This window comes from Macrobrachium rosenbergii, chromosome 9 (genome assembly GCF_040412425.1).
Source record: "Macrobrachium rosenbergii isolate ZJJX-2024 chromosome 9, ASM4041242v1, whole genome shotgun sequence".
NCBI classification, from domain to species: domain Eukaryota; kingdom Metazoa; phylum Arthropoda; class Malacostraca; order Decapoda; family Palaemonidae; genus Macrobrachium; species Macrobrachium rosenbergii.
Window position 1 is genome coordinate 16,395,162 of NC_089749.1, and position 20,000 is coordinate 16,415,161.

Consider the following 20,000-nt stretch of genomic DNA (forward strand, 5'->3'; position numbering starts at 1 on the left):
GTCACTGATAGAAAGTAAATCGATTTCGCTCGAGAACTTTGTTACACCAGTGACCCTAGACCTATAAGCCAGCCGTTAAACAACACTGAGCAACCGTTCTCCACTGAGTACGTTCTACCCTAGGCTATGCTAAGTGGAAGCCACTGAATGCCCTGATACTAGTTGCCAAAAGGGAGACTTTGACACTCTATGGGATCCTACGCCAAAAACGGACTTCACTTACCTTTTACTACGTGGCCCTGCGCCAAAATGAAGCTTTTGGCATCTAAAAGTACGTTATCCTAGTCAAAAAGGAGCCACTGGCACTACACGCTCGTTGGCCTAATGTCATAAATGAGCTTTTGATGCATTTTTTTGTATATGAAATTGACTCAACAGATAAAGTTTTATGAAAATGTATGCTGGATTGTATAATTCTCGTTTGCTCGTAAAAATTATAATTATTTTTCAAAATGCTATCTTTAATCGAGCGTAAAAACAACCACCTTGTACAGTTAACTGGAAAAATCCGAAATATCTATAAAAACAACAGATTGATAATTAATACTATATATCTGATAGCTACTGTTAACACTTACCCATCTAGTGTACTTGGTGATCTGAAAAGAAGAGAGAATTTGGATTACAATCAAATGATGGGATATTCATAACTGTCATAACATTAAAAACTTTGTCTAAAGCAATGCAAATGTTGGAAATACCCTTCCCTTTCAAACATATTCCACATTTATTTCATACCAAACTGCTCTTTCAACATTAGGCTTTCTGTTTTTTCATAACAAGAGTATGAGCTTCGTTCGAGGTTCATAGACCATGACCTTCTCCACCAAGAATGAGATTCACCATAGTCGACTAACCAACAGGTATATAATTTACTGGGTTAACAGAGGCACCATGGATTTTGCAGGTGGCCCGTAAAAAAGTTACAGGAAAAAAGTGGCAAAAAAGCCACAATGTTGGCTTGGAAAAAAATAGGTTAATTATGGTGGCTGGTAATTATTAGTTATAGGTTATTATGTTGGGTTAAATTGTAGGTTAGGTTAGGTTAAGCTGGGTTAGGTTAGGTTACAGATTATGCTAGGTTAGGTTAGGTTAAGCTGGGTTAGGTTAGGTTATTTCACTTTATTCCTGTGATTTTATTACTGGTCACCATAAATTATTGTAACTTTTTTACCTTGATTCATTTTGCAATAAACAGACTCTAGTTATTCATCATCCTTGGTACGCCTGATCTTGGGCTTTATATTATGAATATATATATATATATATATATATATATATATATATATATATATATATATATATATATATATATATTATATATACCTGACATTTTTGAGCAGTTTTTATCCTGGTAAACGTTCATAACAATCGTATCTGCATCGACACATAAAAGTATAATTAATATATATAATTTTGCATTATTTGGTAAATTTTTGGTATATGTTTATTTAATACCTTATCAGAAAATAAAATGTGAATTATACTTCATGGCTGTGATAATTACCTCCGACAAATAGTCAACGCTCTTCGTCATTGTTTGTTTCTCTTGTTAGAATTTACGCAACGCAGGTTAGTTGTCTCCGATCAATCTTGTTATAACTACTACTATCCTTGTCTGCAGCAGTTTCCGGGCATTACTATTATAATCATCATCATTATCACTGAACTTCATGATGTTGCCAATGCCACTTCTTATCGTTACGTATTTTTTAATTAAAAAAAAAAAAACAGTGGGAGTTGGGTGGATAGTACCATTAGTCTAGGGAAAGCTGATTGAGAATCTATCGGAGGTTCCTGTAACGAAGCTAAATTTACCACTAAAAAAAACACTGATTAAACAAGAGAGAGAGAGAGAGAGAGAGAGAGAGAGAGAGAGAGAGAGAGAGAGAGAGAGAGAGAGAGAGAGAGAGAGCACTGAACTGTTATGAAAAGATAATGCTGAAACAAAATTGCTTCACGGAGAGTTTTGCATAGGCCTAGGCTACATCATGTTGAATTGGTTATATAATAAATTCCTTACTTTTGCTTATTCCCGTTCACTTTTCATGCAGAACAGCCTCTCGCTTATGTATTGGCTGAATGCAACCGAAAATGAACTAAAGGGAAGGTATTTTAAAAAATAAAAACTTGTATAACACGGAAAGCCATTTTTCCTTCCACCCGCGGCTCTGGTAAGCATCTGATGTCGATGTGTAATTTAGACAGCATATCGAACTTATATTTTACAGTATACACTGTATCCAGTGTGAAATGAATAAAAGGCGCTGGTGATGAAAATATATATATGTAAACGAATTTGCTTTTAGAACACTGGAGGCTATGTACTCTCATATTTTACCAAACAATTAAATAGCAAATCGAGTTGGCTTACCGACGAAAGGCAGATGTTAAATCACATAACAAGCTTTGAGTATATTTCCAGGTAAATCACTAAAATATTACGATATTGCGGTGTATTTAATAACCTCTAGGTAAATAGACACAACACACAGGACGACGGCCACAATAGAAATAAAAAAAAAACAAACTTTGAGCACCGCTGTCAAGGCTTCCATGTCGAAGCGCTAACGCCACGGGAGGAAAAATTCGCCTGATATTAATTTAGCGCGTTTTACAAACTTAATGTTAGAAACGTTATCTGGTTTATCTTCGTATTTCACAGCTTTCCAATAGTTTATTCGTGATTGGATTAAGATATATTTAAGTTAAACTGCTTCATTTCTTTAAATTTTAACTAAATAATCGAACGTGTAATCGTTCGACAGCGAAAATATCTCATCCAATTTCACTTGGTGGGGTTGGTGACAAGAACTATGGTTGTTAGCCTATTTAAGTTGTTCAGGAAATTATAGCATATTGTTTAGATGTTATTTGGAGGTTCGCTGGAATCATTGTAAAGCACAGTTGAGCAGAGAAGCTAAACCTTTCATTTCATTTGGGTATTTGTAAACAAAAAGGTTTGATTGTTAAAACTATAATATACGCAATGCTTCATAAACCACCTTTACGTCAGCGAAGAATTTTCTTTCACTATTTCACTGTGAAGAAAAAAATACATATGAAACAGTGGAGAAACTGCCGTTGGCATGATGTTTTGAACATTCAACCTTTATTTTGATTTTCAGTGGCAAGAAACAAAATTGTGTGTATAAAACCACCAGTATTTGCTTCAACCGTAGTACGAAGCAACTCTGATATAAAACTGTTTTACAGCCGACGTTTAATGACGATTTAAAAAAACGTACGCGAGCGCATTTGACATTCAGTATTTTCTATAGTAGTTTCTTTAATAACGATTTAATAAGTAGCCTAATCCTGGGTAAGAAAGAATGTTTCTTTCTAAACAGGCTAACGACGATAGTTACGCGAGGAGACCCCACTAAGTAAAATCTGGAGGTAATAAAATTTAGCTTTCGAAATCGTTATAGATCAAAATGAAAAGCTGCTCTTAAAGATTTTTTATTCATTTTTCAAAATTATTAATTTACAGACAAGCTAATCATAATCGACAATGTAAATTTATATTGCTGACTAAAGGATTACAGTAGCGAAATATGTAACCCGCGAATTTTTCTTCTCTGTTGAATCAACGTTCCAACCCCATCAAGAAACCGCGGGATACATTTTGTTTTCCAGGCCTTCATTTCACTGCAACTGTGTTCGTCGTGGAAAGTGTTACAGATTCAGTGTTGTGATTTATTATATTGAAGCATAATATTCGGGTGAAATTAGCGTTGTGTGTGTACGTAACTAACCGGCTTCCGTTTGTTGGTAGGTTAACTTCGAGTTCATCGTAAATGTAAGGTTGAGCTAAAAGCTCAATGCGATGTTTAATGGCTGGCTACATTACAGAAACTCCTAGCTATAAGAGAAAGCTGTTTACAGCTATATTTGCAGCTTACTTTCAAATGTAACCGCCCCCCCACCAGCCGTAGAGCCTCCCACCCTTTTCTCTCATATTACAGTAACCATGCAAACGAATTTAGGTAATAATGGCACAGCCAAAAATGGCACAGGTAAAAATAACAGGTAAAGATGGCGCAAGTGTAAAAATAGGAAAAAATGGCACAAGGGAAAAAAATAATATTGATTCATTTACAGTATTTCGCTATACAGTAGTACTAGCCCCTCGGGGACATTGATCGCCGAGGGCCAAGTACTAAACATGGTGAAACATTGTAGATGAATTATTATATTTTTTCCCTTGTGCCATTTTTCCTATTTTTTCACTTATGCCATTTTTATCTGTATTGTTTTTACCTGTGCCATTTTTATCGTGCCATATTTGCCTGTGCCATTTTTACCTGTGCCATTATTACTGTTCCCCAGTGCAAACATCTTGACCGAAACTGATCTATCTCCCCCTACTTAACATTTTAAGTGAAATCCTTCTTTCTTTGTAACAGCAGAGGCACCTCATGAAAACATGGCAGTAATGAAGAAATTGACGCTAACGAACATTATATTCCCATCGTTATGGTAGCACTCAGGAAAACAAACCTTATAGGCTTAATTGTGAGCTTCCTCCCGCAGAGTCTTGAAAGGGTAGTTGGTTGGCAGTCTTCCAGGAATTCTCCCCTTAGGCCTATTGTCAGTCCTGCCTCAGCTAAAAACTTTAGCTTCATTATATTTTTTCAAATAGAGTTTAGGACGCTAATGAGTTCCTCACTGCAGCTTAAACACGGATGACAGGAACACACTATCCCTCGTATTTATTTTTAAATATTTATAACCATCTATATGAGGAATCTTCATTCTTTCACAGGTCTTTTTTTTTAATTGATTTTGTTAAAAGTGATTTAGTAAGCCATTATCACAGTGGGAATACGATAATGCATTTATTGAGTATATGTTTAACAACACTTTACCATCCTAGGTCTAAAGGACAATGTGAACTTTACCGTGGCATAATCTTGTAGCATTTGCATTAATATTATTCTTTGCCATTTTAATTTTAAATCAGTTTCATTTCTAATTATTACATCCAACAATGCCTAATCGAGATATTTTTTTTCATTGCAGATCCTCGAGGGAACTGGGTAAGTGTTAACTTTATCATGTAGGTAGTCTGGTTTCTTAAACGTTAACAAAATATAGTAACTGGTAAGTTTTTTCCCGTGAAAAACATGCTCTCGGGAAAAGCATTAATGCTAGGAGGATTGTGATAATGTTTTTTTTTATATTTGTTTATTTATTTGTTTGATTACATATTCAGTTATTTTTCTGTTTCTTTAGTGAATTTGAAGTTTGAGTTACTTTGATAATTATTGCTTCATATGGGGCTTCATTCATTTACGATCAGTGAGTCTAATGACAGGTATTTTACTTAATGACTACGATGTAGTTTGAGCCGTTAATGAGTGTACTAGGATTGCATTTGTTTTTTTAAAGTGATTTTTAACTGCATAAACTATTTCGTTTCGTGTTGTTCTCGTGATATAAGTAAAGGGTTATAAAATTAAATAACTGAATTATTACGCCTTGTAACGACAGTTGTATATATATATATATATATATATATGCATAATATACAATGTCATTACGAGTCATGAACATATATACATATGTGTGTGTGCGTGTGTATGTATGTATGTATTTATTTATATATTAGATACCAATCGTTAGATACACGTATGTCTATCACAGTCCCCAAGCTTTTATGGGACTCGTGCCATTACCTCACGAAATGGAAAGGCAATTGAATAGTGAGTCGAAATCTGTGTCAGTGGTTAGACAGGAGTTATATTATCACCGGCATTGGAAGGAACTGAATACAAATGACTGCCAATTATAATTTTCTTTTATTATTATTTTGTGAAGCTTGTGTGTACGCTGTTGGTAAATGGAGGACGATGGATCTAAACCGAGATAATCTGTCCTTGAAGCAATTATTCATTTCCGGGAATGTTTTATATATATATATATATATGATATATATATATATAAATATATATATTTATATATATATATATAATATCAAACAGATATCTTTGAGTATGTACAAGTGTTGATAGTACCATAAGCTATTATTCACGACTGGTAATTCCTAGTGATATCGTTGATAATTAAAATAAGTCCTCTACTGAACTGGGGATTGGGGGGCCAGGGAGAGTCTGTTCATTTCCTGGGGACTGGGGATTTTGAGAGTTGATTCGGTATTTGAAACTGGAGATTGCGTTGGTAATGAAATGTCGGATTAGATAAGAACATAGTTTTGGCGTGACAGATACGATTACCTGACAAGTGTTTGACAGGTACTAATTATTATTTTGATAATTCATCAGTCTGACAGGATTATTTCGTCAGTTCCTCCTGATAATGAAATGTTTAATGACATAATTATCATCATCATTGCCTCCACTCCGTAGTGTGTTAGTGCCACCAGTGCATCTCACGCGGTGTACTGTAGGCATTACTTAAGGTTTTTGCAGCGTTTCTTCGACCCCTAGCGGTTACCTCTCTCATTTTTTTTACTATACCTCCGTTCATATTCTCATTCTTCCAATTTACTTTCCTCTCTCTCCCAACAATTGTATTGCAGAGAAAATACAAGGTTTTCCTCCTGATAGATCTTGAAAACAGTTTTACTCTTAATTTCCATTTCAGCGCTGAATGACCTTATCGGTCCCAGCGTTTGGACTTTGGCTTAATTTTTATATTCCCTTCCATTCCATCATCGCCTCCAACGCCACGTGATGCAAAGGGTGTAATGTCTTTCCTGTGCTTTGTCTTCCACAAGTCTCCCTCCAACCTTTCTTCTAATAGTTGTCATCCGAGTAGGTCTAGTTCTTCCAACTCTTCTGGTGCTCAGAAGAGCCCAGCTAACACTGTCACGTATTGTTCTCCCACGGGTTAGGCGAAGGACATGTCCAAGCCATCTACTTCCCTTTCATCAGTATCTCATCTTTATATGGAACCTCTTTAATTTCCTTTTAGTATGATATCTCACTCTATCTTGCCATCTGACTGATTAAATTTATCTTGAAGCTTTATTTTCAAATCGACAAAACTTTATAGATACACATACAATTATATATATATATATATATATATATATATATATATATATATATATATATATATATATATATATATATATATATAGTTTCATTGTTATACCATGATTAATGTGGATATTGCAATACAGAACGCACTAGACTTATGTGCAATCTTACTTTTGTATTTAATTTCAGCCAATGTAATTTCCTAATCCTATTTAGCCTGCCCATTATTTATTTTTTTCTTTTGAGTCTTTCATTCAATTCCAACTTAAAAGATCCTTTTATAATTATAGATAAAAAAATAACTAAAATTAAGCTTTAATGAAAAATTTTTGGTATAATTCCAACTGGAAATAGCTGAAGCTTCGCCCACCTAACATGATTCCAGACCATAGAAACGGATTAATTAAATTCCTGGATGCCGGCCGTGGGAATGCATTCCTAATAAGCTCCTTCTCTCTCTTGGGATGTTCAGGGGAATAATTCCTTATTTTTCTTGCCATCTATGCTGTTTAGGGATATATATAGACTTGTATAATGCTGTCTGAGAGAGAGAGAGAGAGAGAGAGAGAGAGAGAGAGAGAGAGAGAGAGAGAGAGAGAGAGAGAGAGAGACTTCACTGGTAAATCGTTCATTGAGGATAAGAGAGCGAGTGTACAGTTAGAATATAGACAAACCTCAACAGAGAGAGAGAGAGAGAGAGAGAGAGAGAGAGAGAGAGAGAGAGAGAGAGAGAGAGAGAGAGAGAGAGAGTAAACAGCCACCAGCTAGATAGAGAGAGAGTAAACAGCGTGACACCTCAATCTTTATCGGTGAGAGAGAGAGAGAGAGAGAGAGAGAGAGAGAGAGAGAGAGAGAGAGAGAGAGAGAGAGTAAATAGTATGACACCACAATCTGAAGAGAGAGAGAGAGAGAGAGAGAGAGAGAGATAGAGAGATAGTAGACCCAGCTAATCTTAATATGGTAATCGACTGGAGAGAGAGAGAGAGAGAGAGAGAGAGAGAGAGAGAGAGAGAGAGAGAGAGAGAGAGAGAGTATATACCCAACTGAATGGGAGAGAATATTAAATTTGGTAATACTTATATGGTAGACTCCGGCTTGATCTCAATTGGTTATCGACTGGAGAGAGAGAGAGAGAGAGAGAGAGAGAGAGAGAGAGAGAGAGAGAGAGAGAGAGAGAGAGAGAGAGAGTACTGAATGGGAGAGAAAGTATTGAATATGATAACACTAAGATATGTTAAACCGGATTGACCTCAATTGATTATCGACTGGAGAGAGAGAGAGAGAGAGAGAGAGAGAGAGAGAGAGAGAGAGAGAGAGAGAGAGAGAGAGTAGATAAATGGGAGAGAATATTGAATATGGTAACGCTAATATGGCAAGCCCCAGTTTGGCCTCAATTGGTTATCGAGTGGGGAGAGAGAGAGAGGGAGAGAGAGAGAGAGATAGAGAGAGATAGTACCCAACTGTACGTTAGAGAATATTGAATATGGTAATCCTAAACCGGCTTGACCCCAATTGGTTATCGACCAGAGAGAGAGAGAGAGAGAGAGAGAGAGAGAGAGAGAGAGAGAGAGGAGAATAAGACCTCAAGGAGAGAAAACTAATGTCTTCCGTAACATCGGCAACTGTCGAGGACGATTCGGAAAAGACAAGGTCTTGACCCCGTTACAATCTTGACCCCTTACAGCCTTGACCCCTTACAGACTTGACCTCCTTCATTCCGAGGGTCCTTATACCACCCGCAATGCGACAACCAATCGCCATCGAGAAGAAATAAAAGGACGCCTGTAATCCTGGGAAGTGGACGGCGTCTGATCGTGTCTCTGACTTCCAAATGGCCGCGGAAAGTAACGATAATTATATACCTGGATTTGGTCTTTCTCCAAAAATAATTGAAGGGGGGAAATCACGGTACGAGGGACTTCTTTTAACGCGGTAGTGTTCGTGATGCGGAGTTCGTGGATTAGTTGATTGTTGACGGCAATTATTTGTAGTAAATATGTATCTAGGGGTAAATGTTCCACGCTATAGAACTTCTCAGTTCCAGCAGTCTTTTATTCCTCACATCATTGGACCGTGGAACAGTTTCCCCGAGGATGTCGTGGAATTAGAACCTCTAAAGTTTAAGCGATGATTCAGCGGCATAATCATCCTATCGTTCATTTTTGGATAGCCTACAATTGACCCTCTATTTTCTATGGCATATTTGTCTCTTAAACTACAAGGTAAATTGCTTCAGGGTAGTAATGGAATGGAATATAGAATTTAGGCCAAAGGCCAAGCACTGGGACCTATGAGGTCATTCAGCGCTGAATGGGAAATTGAGAGTAGAAGGGTTTGAAAGGTGTAACAGGAGGAAAACCTCGCACTGGTTTTTCTTCTGTTACACCTTTCACGCCCTTCTACTCTCAGTTTCCCTTTCAGCTCTGAATGACCTCATAGGTCCCAGTGCTTGGCCTTTGGCTGAAATTCTATATTCCATTGATACCCTGAAGCAATTTACCCTTGTAGTTTAAAAGACAAATATGCTATAGAAAATATAACAGACCGAATGAGGGCCAATTGGAGGCTGTCCAAAAATGAACAACAGAATGATTATGATTTGCTCTGCTTTATGGGTGCAGAAAAGACTTAGCTAATGGTAAGAGTTGACCAGAATTTACATATTTGTTTTTGCTTCAGTTTAACCTGAATTGAATATTAATATAAAAAAAAGATTTACATCTGTTTTCGTCATGAAAACGGACGTTTTTATATAAAACTTAGAATTGTTCGGGAGATAACGAAAGCAGAAAAGAATTAATTAATGGCAAGAGCAGACCAGAATTTACATATGTTTTTTGCTTCAGTGTAGCCTGATACAAATATAAATATGATTATTTTTTCCACCTGAATTCGTCATGAAATGAGATATTTTTAAAACCCACAATAAGTCGGGATTTCCACGTTACCTTGCTCGCTTTTTGTGACGCTGAATGACCAGTTTGATAAATATATATATTTTTTTTTTTGTTAGTTGGGGTGGGTGGGGAGTGGGTCCAACGTTGTCAGTCACACTGTTGTAGGTGGGGTTCCAACGTTTGATTCCAGTTGCGTGTTTTTGTTTATGCCACACGAGGGTTGTCGGTCATGCAAACAAGTCTATGGTGCATCACTATAATGTGACCGGAAATAATAAGTAAAAGCCACAATAATGTACGTGAGCGTTTGTATTTTTCCAAAATACAAAAAAAAGTTTCTTAAACCCATTTTTATTAGAAAGACAACTGACGATTTTTTTTGTTTGTAATAGTTCAGGAAACCGTTTCTTAAAGATTGTTTGATGGTTTCCTGGACTATTAAAAAAAAAATTTGTCAGTTGTCTTTTTAAGAAACGTATTTTTATTCAGTTGGCTGAAGAGGACCGTTGTGCAAACGGTCGAAAGCTCCCGTATTTTAACCCCTCTCTTTGTATTTTGGAAAAATACAGTGGCTCCTATACATTATTGTGACTTTTTGCTTAATATGTAAACAAGTGTTACTAAGCTTTGGACTGTCGTCAGCTTCCGTTACTTTGTTTTACACTAACTTGGGCTTAATACCTTTTGCTTCGTAAGAATGCACTCAAACTTAGAATTGATTTCCTCAACTTTCTCGTTATGTTGAATTTTAGGTTTCTTCAGAATTCGTTTCCTCAATGTTCTCGTTATGTTGAATTTTAGGTTTCTCCAGAATTCATTTCCTCAATGTTCTCGTTATGTTGAATTTTAGGTTTCCTCAGAATTCATTTCCTCAATGTTCTCGTTATGTTGAATTTTAGGTTTCCTCAGAATTCATTTCCTCAATGTTCTCGTTATGTTGAATTTTAGGTTTCCTCAGAATTCATTTCCTCAATGTTCTCGTTATGTTGAATTTTAGATTTCCTCAGAATTCATTTCCTCAATGTTCTCGTTATGTTGAATTTTAGGTTTCCTCAGAATTCATTTCCTCAATGTTCTCGTTATGTTGAATTTTAGGTTTCTTATGTTGAGAATTCATTTCAATGTTCTCGTTATGTTGAATTTTAGGTTTTTCCTCAGAAATTTTATTTCCTTTCAATGTTCTCGTTATGTTGAATTTTAGGTTTCTCAGGTTTCCAATCAGATTTCCTTTTTCCTCAATGTTCTCGTTGAGTTGAATTTTAGGTTTCCTCATTTTTTTGTTCTGAATGGTTTATTTTTTTAATGAGTGGTTTTCTTCGACATTAAAAGTTAAATATTTTCTTGTTATTGTTTATTGATTGCTTATGCTCAATGTTATCAAAATATATCTTTTTTTAATTTTCTTTGCATTCTGAGTTGTAGACCAGTTCATGGCCTTTTTGACTTGTTGAATGAGAATGTTTGCACATGAATAATAATAATAATAATAATAATAATAATAATAATAATAATAATAATAATAATAATAATAATAATAATAATAATAATAAGTAATGTGAGCTCAAACTATTAGCTGCCTCTGACATCTATGGTATTTTGAAGAAATAGATTTCACAAAGAGAGATTAAAATGGTTTGAAGAGCTCTCTTCTTTTATCCCTGCTGTGTCCATGCAATAAAGTCTTCAAGCTTTGTGAGTTTAATCACCAATTGAATTACCTGGAACGAAATTGATGCGCAGGCGGCATTTCAAAGAAGCCAATTTATGAAGAGGAAAGTACAGTACTACCATTTTTCTGTTCGACAAGTCCACGTGTGGACCCTAAATTGCAGGTGTGACCAAAAGCATTGAAATTTATCGTTCCCTGTCTCATTAGTTTTCTGTAAAAGAAAACTATTGTGACGGCTTTGTCTGTCCGTCCGCACTTTTTCTTGTCCGCAGTTTTTCCTGTCCGCAGTTTTTCTGTCCGCCCTCAGATCTTAAAAACTACTGAGGCTAGAGGGCTGCAAATTGCTATGTTGATCATCCACCCTCCAATCATCAAACACCAAATTGCAGCCCTCTAGCCTCAGTAGTTTTTATTTTATTTAAGGTTAAAGTCAGCCATAATCGTGCATCTGGCAACAATCCAGACCATGCCGCAACCTGCCCGTGGTTAAAGTTTCATGGGCCGTTGCTCATACAGCACTATATTGAGACCACCGAAAGATAGATCTATTTCTGGTGGCCTTGATTATACGCTGTAGCGGCTGTACAGAAAACTGGATTGCTCCGAAGAAACTTAGGCGCATTTTTTAGTTGTCTGTCGTTCCTGTGCTTTTGATATTTAGCATAGAGTCTGCTGGTTGGTCGACTAACTGTCCTAGGGTCCACACTGTCCATCACACTACGACTCATCGTAAAACATATATATATATATATAAACACATATATATATAACATATATATATATATATATATATACATATATATATATATATATATATATATATATATATATATATATATATATATATATATATATATATATATATATATATATATATATATATATATATATATATCTCAAACAAGTCAATTGCTGGATAATCATATGTGGCGCTGTTTAGAACTGCCAATAAGTCGCTGACTTGTAGACAGATAGTTTGTGATGTGTGTGTGCGATAAGTTGCCGACATGTGTTTAGGACAACTTTTACTGCAGTGTGGCGTGCCATTATTCTGCATTTACACGGTCTTTTAATCTCATCTAAGAAGATTAAGGAATCAAATGAGGGAACCAGATGTCATTCGGTATTTTAGATTTCTGTAAAAGAAAACTATTGAGGTGGCTTTGTCTGCCCGTCCGTGCTTTTTCTCTCCGCCCACAGATCTTAAAAACTACTGAGGCTAGAGGGCTGCAAATTGGTATGTTGGTAATTCACCCTCCAGTCATCAAACAACAAATTACAGCCCTCTAGCCTCAGTAGTTTTTGTTTTATTTAAGGTTAAATTTTGCCATAGTCATGCCTCTGGCAACGCTATAGGACAGGCCACCACCGAGCCATGGCTCATACAGCATTATACCGAGACCACCGAAAGATAGATCTATTTTCAGTGGCCTTGATTATACGCTATACAGAAAACTCGATGACGCCGAAGAAACTTCGGTTCCATTTTTACTTGTTTTTTTTGTCCGAGTCATATTCGTGTTTTGATAAACTGACATGGTAGAGTTTTTATTCGGTGGTTAATCGCATAAATATCCGCAAGAAAAAAACGATTCATATAAATATGTACACGGAAAAAAAAAAACTTATGGTCGCCGATCAAGCAAAAGCATTTTATATTTATGGCGGTAATTCCGTCGGAATCCCTTCTCAAAGTTGCCCGAATCCCCTCGGTGATGAAGCCTATTCCCCGTTATGGAGCCTAATCCCGGGCAATTAACCGCCGCACTTATTACGCGCGGCGGAATCTATTCTCGCAACGCGATGCGCCCGATTGGATGGAGGCCGTCGGCTCAGAGAAAATTGCCGGCCATTGGACGGGATGCCGAATTAAGGATTATTCCCCTCGTTTATCCGGAAGTGCCTTTTCATGCAAACGCGTTCGCGGGTCGTTTCGTTCGTATGCCTGAGTAAGCACCCGGTTGAGCGCGAATGTGTAAATTCGATGCGTAACTATCGCCGTAAATGTGCTTGTATATGTATCCATTAGGATAAAAAAATGGACATTAATGGCTATAACTTAAGGGGATGATTTGTATGTGTGGAAATAGATGGAGACAGAAGACGATGTTTGCGCGTGTGTAAGTCACTGGGAAGTGTAATCCACACATGCCGGGCATAACGGGATACACGTATCATCAATAAGGATTCGTGTTCTAATCCGGGCGTAGGATGGCACATTTGAAAGTACACTTTCACGGATGCTGATGCATAAAAATACCAGAGTATAGGTACCCGTTTTAAAAAGAATATGAATTCACACAAAGTCTTACCTCCATAGTGCTGTCAGTGCACCTCACGCGGTGCACTGTAGGCATTACTCATGGTTCTTTGCAGCGTCCCCACGGCCCCTCGTTGCAACCCCTTTCATTCCCTTTACTGTACCTCTGTTCATATTCTCTTTCTTCCATCTTACCGTCCAGCTGCAAGGCTTTCTCCCTGTGGCACCTCTCAAACCTTTTTACTCTCAATTTTCCTTTCAGTGCTGAATGACCTCATAGGTCCCAGCGCTTGGCCTTTGTCCTAAGTTTTATATTCTATTCCATTTCCTTTACGCATAAAAAATGTCGTTTTTGGAGTCTCCATATCCTCTTTTCCTTTCGTTTTTTTTCTTTTTGCAACTGCGAGGTTTTCCTCCTGTTACACTTATAAAACCTTTTTGCTCTCAATTGTCCTCTTAGTTCTGAATGACCTCATAGGTCCGAGCTCTTTGCTTTTGGCTTCAGTTTTATATTGCATTTATAATCTTAAAAAGTCCTATTTTTTTTCTTATAAACAATAGAGGTTTGTTTACATTAAGATGTAAGGAGTTTTGAAACTTGTTTTCCAGCATATTTTTTCAAAATGCTTTCGCTAATTAACGCACCATTCAGCAATAACGTTTCATCCAACTAATTTTCGTATTTTTATGCTATTCCATGAGCAATCCATTGTACAGATGTTTCTTTCAGCAAACGTTTAGGTTAAAACATCCTTCGTTCATCCACTACAGCTCTAATTGGATACTCCATTCACTGGTTGAATCTCAGGTAGCGTGCAGTCATTAACCTCCAGGAGGGGATTCGTATTTAATACGAAGATGGCTTATTGATTTTTATAAAAATAGGTCCAGCTTTGCTATAGAGCTCTCTCTCTCTCTCTCTCTCTCTCTCTCTCTCTCTCTCTCTCTCTCTCTCTCTCTCTCTCTCTCAAATAGGTACAGCCTTGTGTTCGATCTCCTCTTGCTTAGATAGGTTCGGTTTTGCTTTAGAGGTTCTCTCTCTCTCTCTCTCTCTCTCTCAAATAGGTACAGCCTTGTGTTCGATCTCCCTCTTGCTTAGATAGGTTCGGTTTTGCTTTAGAGGTTCTCTCTCTCTCTCTCTCTCTCTCTCTCTCTCTCTCTCTCTCTCTCTCTCTCTCTCAAGTAGATACAAGCTTGGTTTCAATCTCTTTCCCTGTCTTGCTTAGAGAGGTTCAGCTGCTCTCTCTCTCTCTCTCTCTCTCTCTCTCTCTCTCTCTCTCTCTCTCTCTCTCTCAAATAGGTACAAAGTTGGTTTCGATATCTCTCCTTCTCTTGCTTAGATAGGTTCAGCTGTTGTCTCTCTCTCTCTCTCTCTCTCTCTCTCTCTCTCTCTCTCTCTCTCTCTCTCTCTCTCTCTCTCTCGGGGCAGAATTTTGTAATGATTCTGTAAATGATTCTGTACACCCCTTGAATCTGGCTAGAGTTTCATGGTGGTGTCCCTCTTTACTCTACAATGCATCCCTCTCATTATTACAGGTGTGAAGGACCCGTAATATCCCATAACCCGTTTTTCCTGGACACATGAAACCTGTCCTTCACCATTACCCTCAAGAGCACCTCATTTAACAAAAATAGTGATTTTCTGTAGAAAACTTTCTTGGCAAGCATAGGAAGACTCAAGGCCAAGAGAAGGAGAAGGTCTGCTCACTTCCCCTCAAATCCCCCATGTAGGGGGAGCTTTGTCTACTTCCTAATTGCGTCAGGTGGTGAATTGCAGTAATGAGCAGTTACCCCAGGTGTGGGAGGCGACTCCACCCAATTGGATAGATCTTGTCTCTCTTGGCCTTTGGAAGACTTAGAAACCTTATTTTCCCGCGCAGCATTTATTGATGAGTATCAGAACACAGTGTGATTTGTCTCTCAGTTCTTGAGTTATGCCAGATTAATGTAATACACCACACACCGTAGATTTCCTTTAGATTTTCGGAAGATTTGCGCCGGATATACTAAATTAACTCCAGAATTTCTTTTGAATATTTCCTAATTTTTTTTAGAAGGGTTGCAGCAGACAAACATTATACAGGGATCAGACTTGTAAAGAATTGCCATCGTTACTAAATGTCTCTACACGATTTTAGTGTAGCTTACGTCCAGAACCATTTAAAGTAGTATTATGAATATTAAAACAAGTAAAAAATTCGACGAAGTTTCTGCGTCGCAATCGAGTTTTCTGTACAGCGTGTAATCAAGGCCACCGAAATAGATCTATCTTTAGGTTGTCTCGGTATAATGCTGTATGAGTCGCGGCCCATGAAGTTTTAACACGGGCCGGTGGTGGCCTGGCCTATATCGTTGCCAGAGGCACGATTATGGCTAACTTTAACCTTAAATGAAATAAAAACTACTGAGGCTAGAGGGCTGCAATTTGGCATGTTTGATGATTGGAGGGTGGATGATCAATATACCAATTTGCAGCCCTCTAGCCTCAGTAGTTTTTAAGATCTGAGGGCGGACATAAAAAGTGCGGACGGACCGACAAAGGCGTCACAATAGTTTTCTTTTACAGAAAACAAAAAATGTGCAGCAGTCCATTCTCAAGCAACATTAGCAACGACAGACAAAAATGGGCTACTGAACTTTTCACGTAATTAGAGCTCTGTGTATAAGTCCCTTAATTAAAGATCATTGTATGAGCCGTGTCCCCAAATACCTGTAATTATTACCTGCTCAGCGATGGAATGAATGGAGTCCGAGAAGTAAAAATGAATCCGGTTTCGTGGTGCCGGGAGAGCGGCCATTGTTCCTCGCGGCAAATTAAAAACGGCAAATGACAGGAGTTGGGAATAACGAAAGAGACAAATTACGTCTTTAATTAGTCCTTCTTCTTCTTCTTCTTCTTCTTCTTCTTCTTCTTCTTCTTCTTCTTCTTCTTCTTCTTCTTCTTCTTCTTCTCCGTGCACCTAGTACCGTGCACTGCATTTCTTAAGGTTCTTTGCATCGTGCCTTCGGCCCCTAGCTGCAACCCCTTTCGTTCCTTTCACTGTACCTCCTTCATTATTCTCTTTCTTCCATCTTACTTTCCACCCTCTCCTGACAGTTGATTCATAGTGCAACTGAGAGGTTTTCCCCTGTTACACCTTTTAAAAGTTTACTGTCATTTTCCTTTTCAGAGTGAATGACCACATTGGTCCCATTGTTTGGCCTTTGGACTAAATTCTATATTTAATTCAGTTCATTTCTTCTTCTTCTTCTTCTTCTTCTTCTTCTTCTTCTTCTTCTTCTTCTTCTTCTTCTTCTATTCAGTCTGGTGTTCTGAGATTTGTTAATTCTTGAGGAGTTAAAATTGTCATCATGTTATTTTTCTGAAAGTTTTTCCATTTTCTCTCTCTCTCTCTCTCTCTCTCTCTCTCTCTCTCTCTCTCTCTCTCTCTCTCTCTCTCTCTCTCTTTTATCGTCAATTGAACTGGTTCACTCTGATGGAAATTACCACGATTCGAGAAGCCAGCACATGATTTCCGTCTCTCTCTCTCTCTCTCTCTCTCTCTCTCTCTCTCTCTCTCTCTCTCTCTCTCTCTCTCTCGTGCAGTCAGTATACTCTAATGGAAATTATTACGATTCGAGACGTCAGCAAATGGTTTCCGTCTCTCTCTCTCTCTCTCTCTCTCTCTCTCTCTCTCTCTGTGTGTGTGTGTCCGTAATGAAGGACCGTCGTCGTATATTGATGGCTGAAGTTTGAAACTCAAACAATCTATTTTCATTTCATCAGGTAATAAGGCGTCATTGAAAGTCGGTTCAGTACGTTCCTTTCGCTAACATAAGATTCCGCGAAATCTGGGTAAACTCAATATCTTCCATGTTGATGTTGCTTTTAAGTTCTGCGGAATTGGTTATAAACAGCTGAGAAAATTTTCTTGATAAGCCATGTATGACTTAAATTTTTTTAACATCGTCAGTTTTACTCGTTATACAGAATTTCAAGATTTTTAAATTTTGAGTCGAATGATGATTGTAAGTTCATTGATTAACTGTTTTTAAAACCAAGTTTATCAGAGTCCAGATGATAAAGTTTGTAATTCGTTCTATCTTGCAGTTGATATATCAACGATTTAATTGTCAGAATATTTTTTCATATACTCAAAATCGTATCAACTTTTAGTACAAACACACATCTTGTAGTCGCATCCAGATCCTGTCTACGTAATTTATTATATCTTGCTTGTAGGATTTTAATAGTGACACTCCTAGCATCCTAAAGCTCTTCAACCATCATACCCTTTCAAAGCATTCTTTATATCTGTGAATGGTATGTTTTTCGTAAGGCAAGGAGAGTCTGTTTCATCTTTAAAAAATTCCAAAAATTCGGCAAAAAATTCCACAAATTCGACGTCTTTGATCTTGTCCGTTTGAATGCCATTTTTATGTACGAAATCAATACGTTGTTAAGGTAATCAATCTTACCTTCCTCTTCCGGTTCCATTACGTCTTTAACGAAATATTCACATTTTACCTGATTAATTTTCCTTTTTTTCTGACCACTCCAGAATATCCTTTGTAAGATAATGACTCCCAAAATTTTCTACCAAAATTTTCTACACCATTTTTTTAGGGGAAATTAGTAGGTAGATAGATAGATAGCATTTATCTGAGACAATAGCAGTGGGATCCACGTCAAATTCTCTCTCTCTCTCTCTCTCTCTCTCTCTCTCTTTCTCTCTCTCTCTCTCTCTCTCTCTCTGTTTGAGGCGACCTCCCTCTCTCCCCGAAGCATCAGAGATGAAAAAATGTTTGTATTAGGAACTGCTTGTTTTCTCTTCCCAATGAAGTTCTTTAGTAAATTGTACAAATCTGTTTTATGTATCGAAAGAAATTCCAAAGAAAAAACAGTCTAAGGAAAGTAAACAGTTCTCCAGTGAAGAGAACAGAAGGCTTTGAGGTACCGGCGATAAAAGTTGATTAGAGTTTATGAAACATAACAGGTATTTTTTTTTACTTTTATCTTGCGTAAAATATCTTTGAGTTCAAGATATACATTTTCTATTTCTGTTGATGATTTGTGATGATAGTGTTGCTTGACAATTATATATTAAATCATATTTTTGTTTAATGATAGTTCTTAATACATTCATGTCAGTGACTTATGATATACACTCTTTGTTTATCCGTCCTCCCATTGACTGTCTGTCAGTCTGTCTGTATCTTTGTTTATCCGTCCAAAATATTAGGTACAATGTTTCAGCATTAAGTCAGACATATTTCGACCTTTTGTTAAAGATCAAGTTCAGTATCCCAAAGATTTCCGTCTCTCTTCAAATTCTGTTAATTTTTTCGTGAAAACTCTGCTTGTATTCATATGATTGACAAATTAAGTATGTTTTTAATCATCAGGGCCAGACACATACCTACCTTGAACCAACCTTTGGTCAAGGTCAAGGTCACATGATTCAGACTCAGGGTAAAGTTCTGTCACTTCTACTTTTATTTTGGGGTGGGGGTGGAGAGGGGTTCTGTCACGGGGCTGAGGGGAGCGGCTACCCCGTGGCCCGAGCCTGCGGGTGAGCAGGGTAATTATTTTATCTGTCAACCTTTAGAAGACTTGAACTGCATACCTTTGAATTCTCATTGTGATTTATGATATCTTTTATGAAGATTATATATTAATGCTATACCTACATTAATGCCATACCTTCAAGCGTTCATATAATATCAGTGGTTTTCTCGAGATTTGTGGGAGGCAGGTGAGGTAAAGCATTTTGATTCCTGCGCGTTATAAGGATATAGCATTACTGTCATGCATCGGGAAAAATGTACATAGAGATCAACAGAGAGAGAGAGAGAGAGAGAGAGAGAGAGAGAGAGAGAATAACCCTTGCAATTGTAGTCCAAGAGTTCATAAAAGGATTTGATATATTGGAGTCATAATATAAAACTACCCTCGTGAATTGAAGCCATTATTATTATTATTATTATTATTATTATTATTATTATTATTATTATTATTATTATTATTATTATTATTATTTGATGAAAAGAAAATGCATGAAACTGAGCCTCTTTTATGTAAACATGGTCGTAGTAACAAGCCTAGTATCACAAAATCGGCTCAGCACGAATGGAAGGCAATAACGACTTGAGGAAACATGATAAGCTCTCAGGAGAGGATAAAAGGA

The 20,000-nt window shown here is 37.2% G+C and overlaps 1 protein-coding gene and 1 long non-coding RNA gene across 3 annotated transcripts in view; one reads left to right on the forward strand and one right to left on the reverse strand.

Annotated features, from left to right (window-relative positions):
* The window catches only part of LOC136841515 (thioredoxin domain-containing protein 12-like), a 151,967-nt gene extending 151,370 nt beyond the window's left edge, over positions 1-597 (reverse strand). The window contains exon 1 of the mRNA XM_067108475.1: positions 579-597. Within this exon, the coding sequence (XP_066964576.1) occupies positions 579-582 (4 nt within the window). The 5' untranslated portion in view covers positions 583-597. The remainder of the gene's footprint in view (positions 1-578) is intronic.
* A 3,016-nt stretch (positions 598-3,613) lies between these two features.
* LOC136842050 (uncharacterized) overlaps positions 3,614-20,000 on the forward strand; it is a 229,578-nt gene continuing 213,191 nt past the window's right edge. The window contains exons 1-2 of one of the 2 annotated variants that reach the window (XR_010854162.1): positions 3,614-3,774; positions 5,026-5,042. This is a non-coding gene — a long non-coding RNA (uncharacterized lncRNA). The remainder of the gene's footprint in view (positions 3,775-5,025; positions 5,043-20,000) is intronic. The other variant, XR_010854160.1, reaches the window with a different exon arrangement.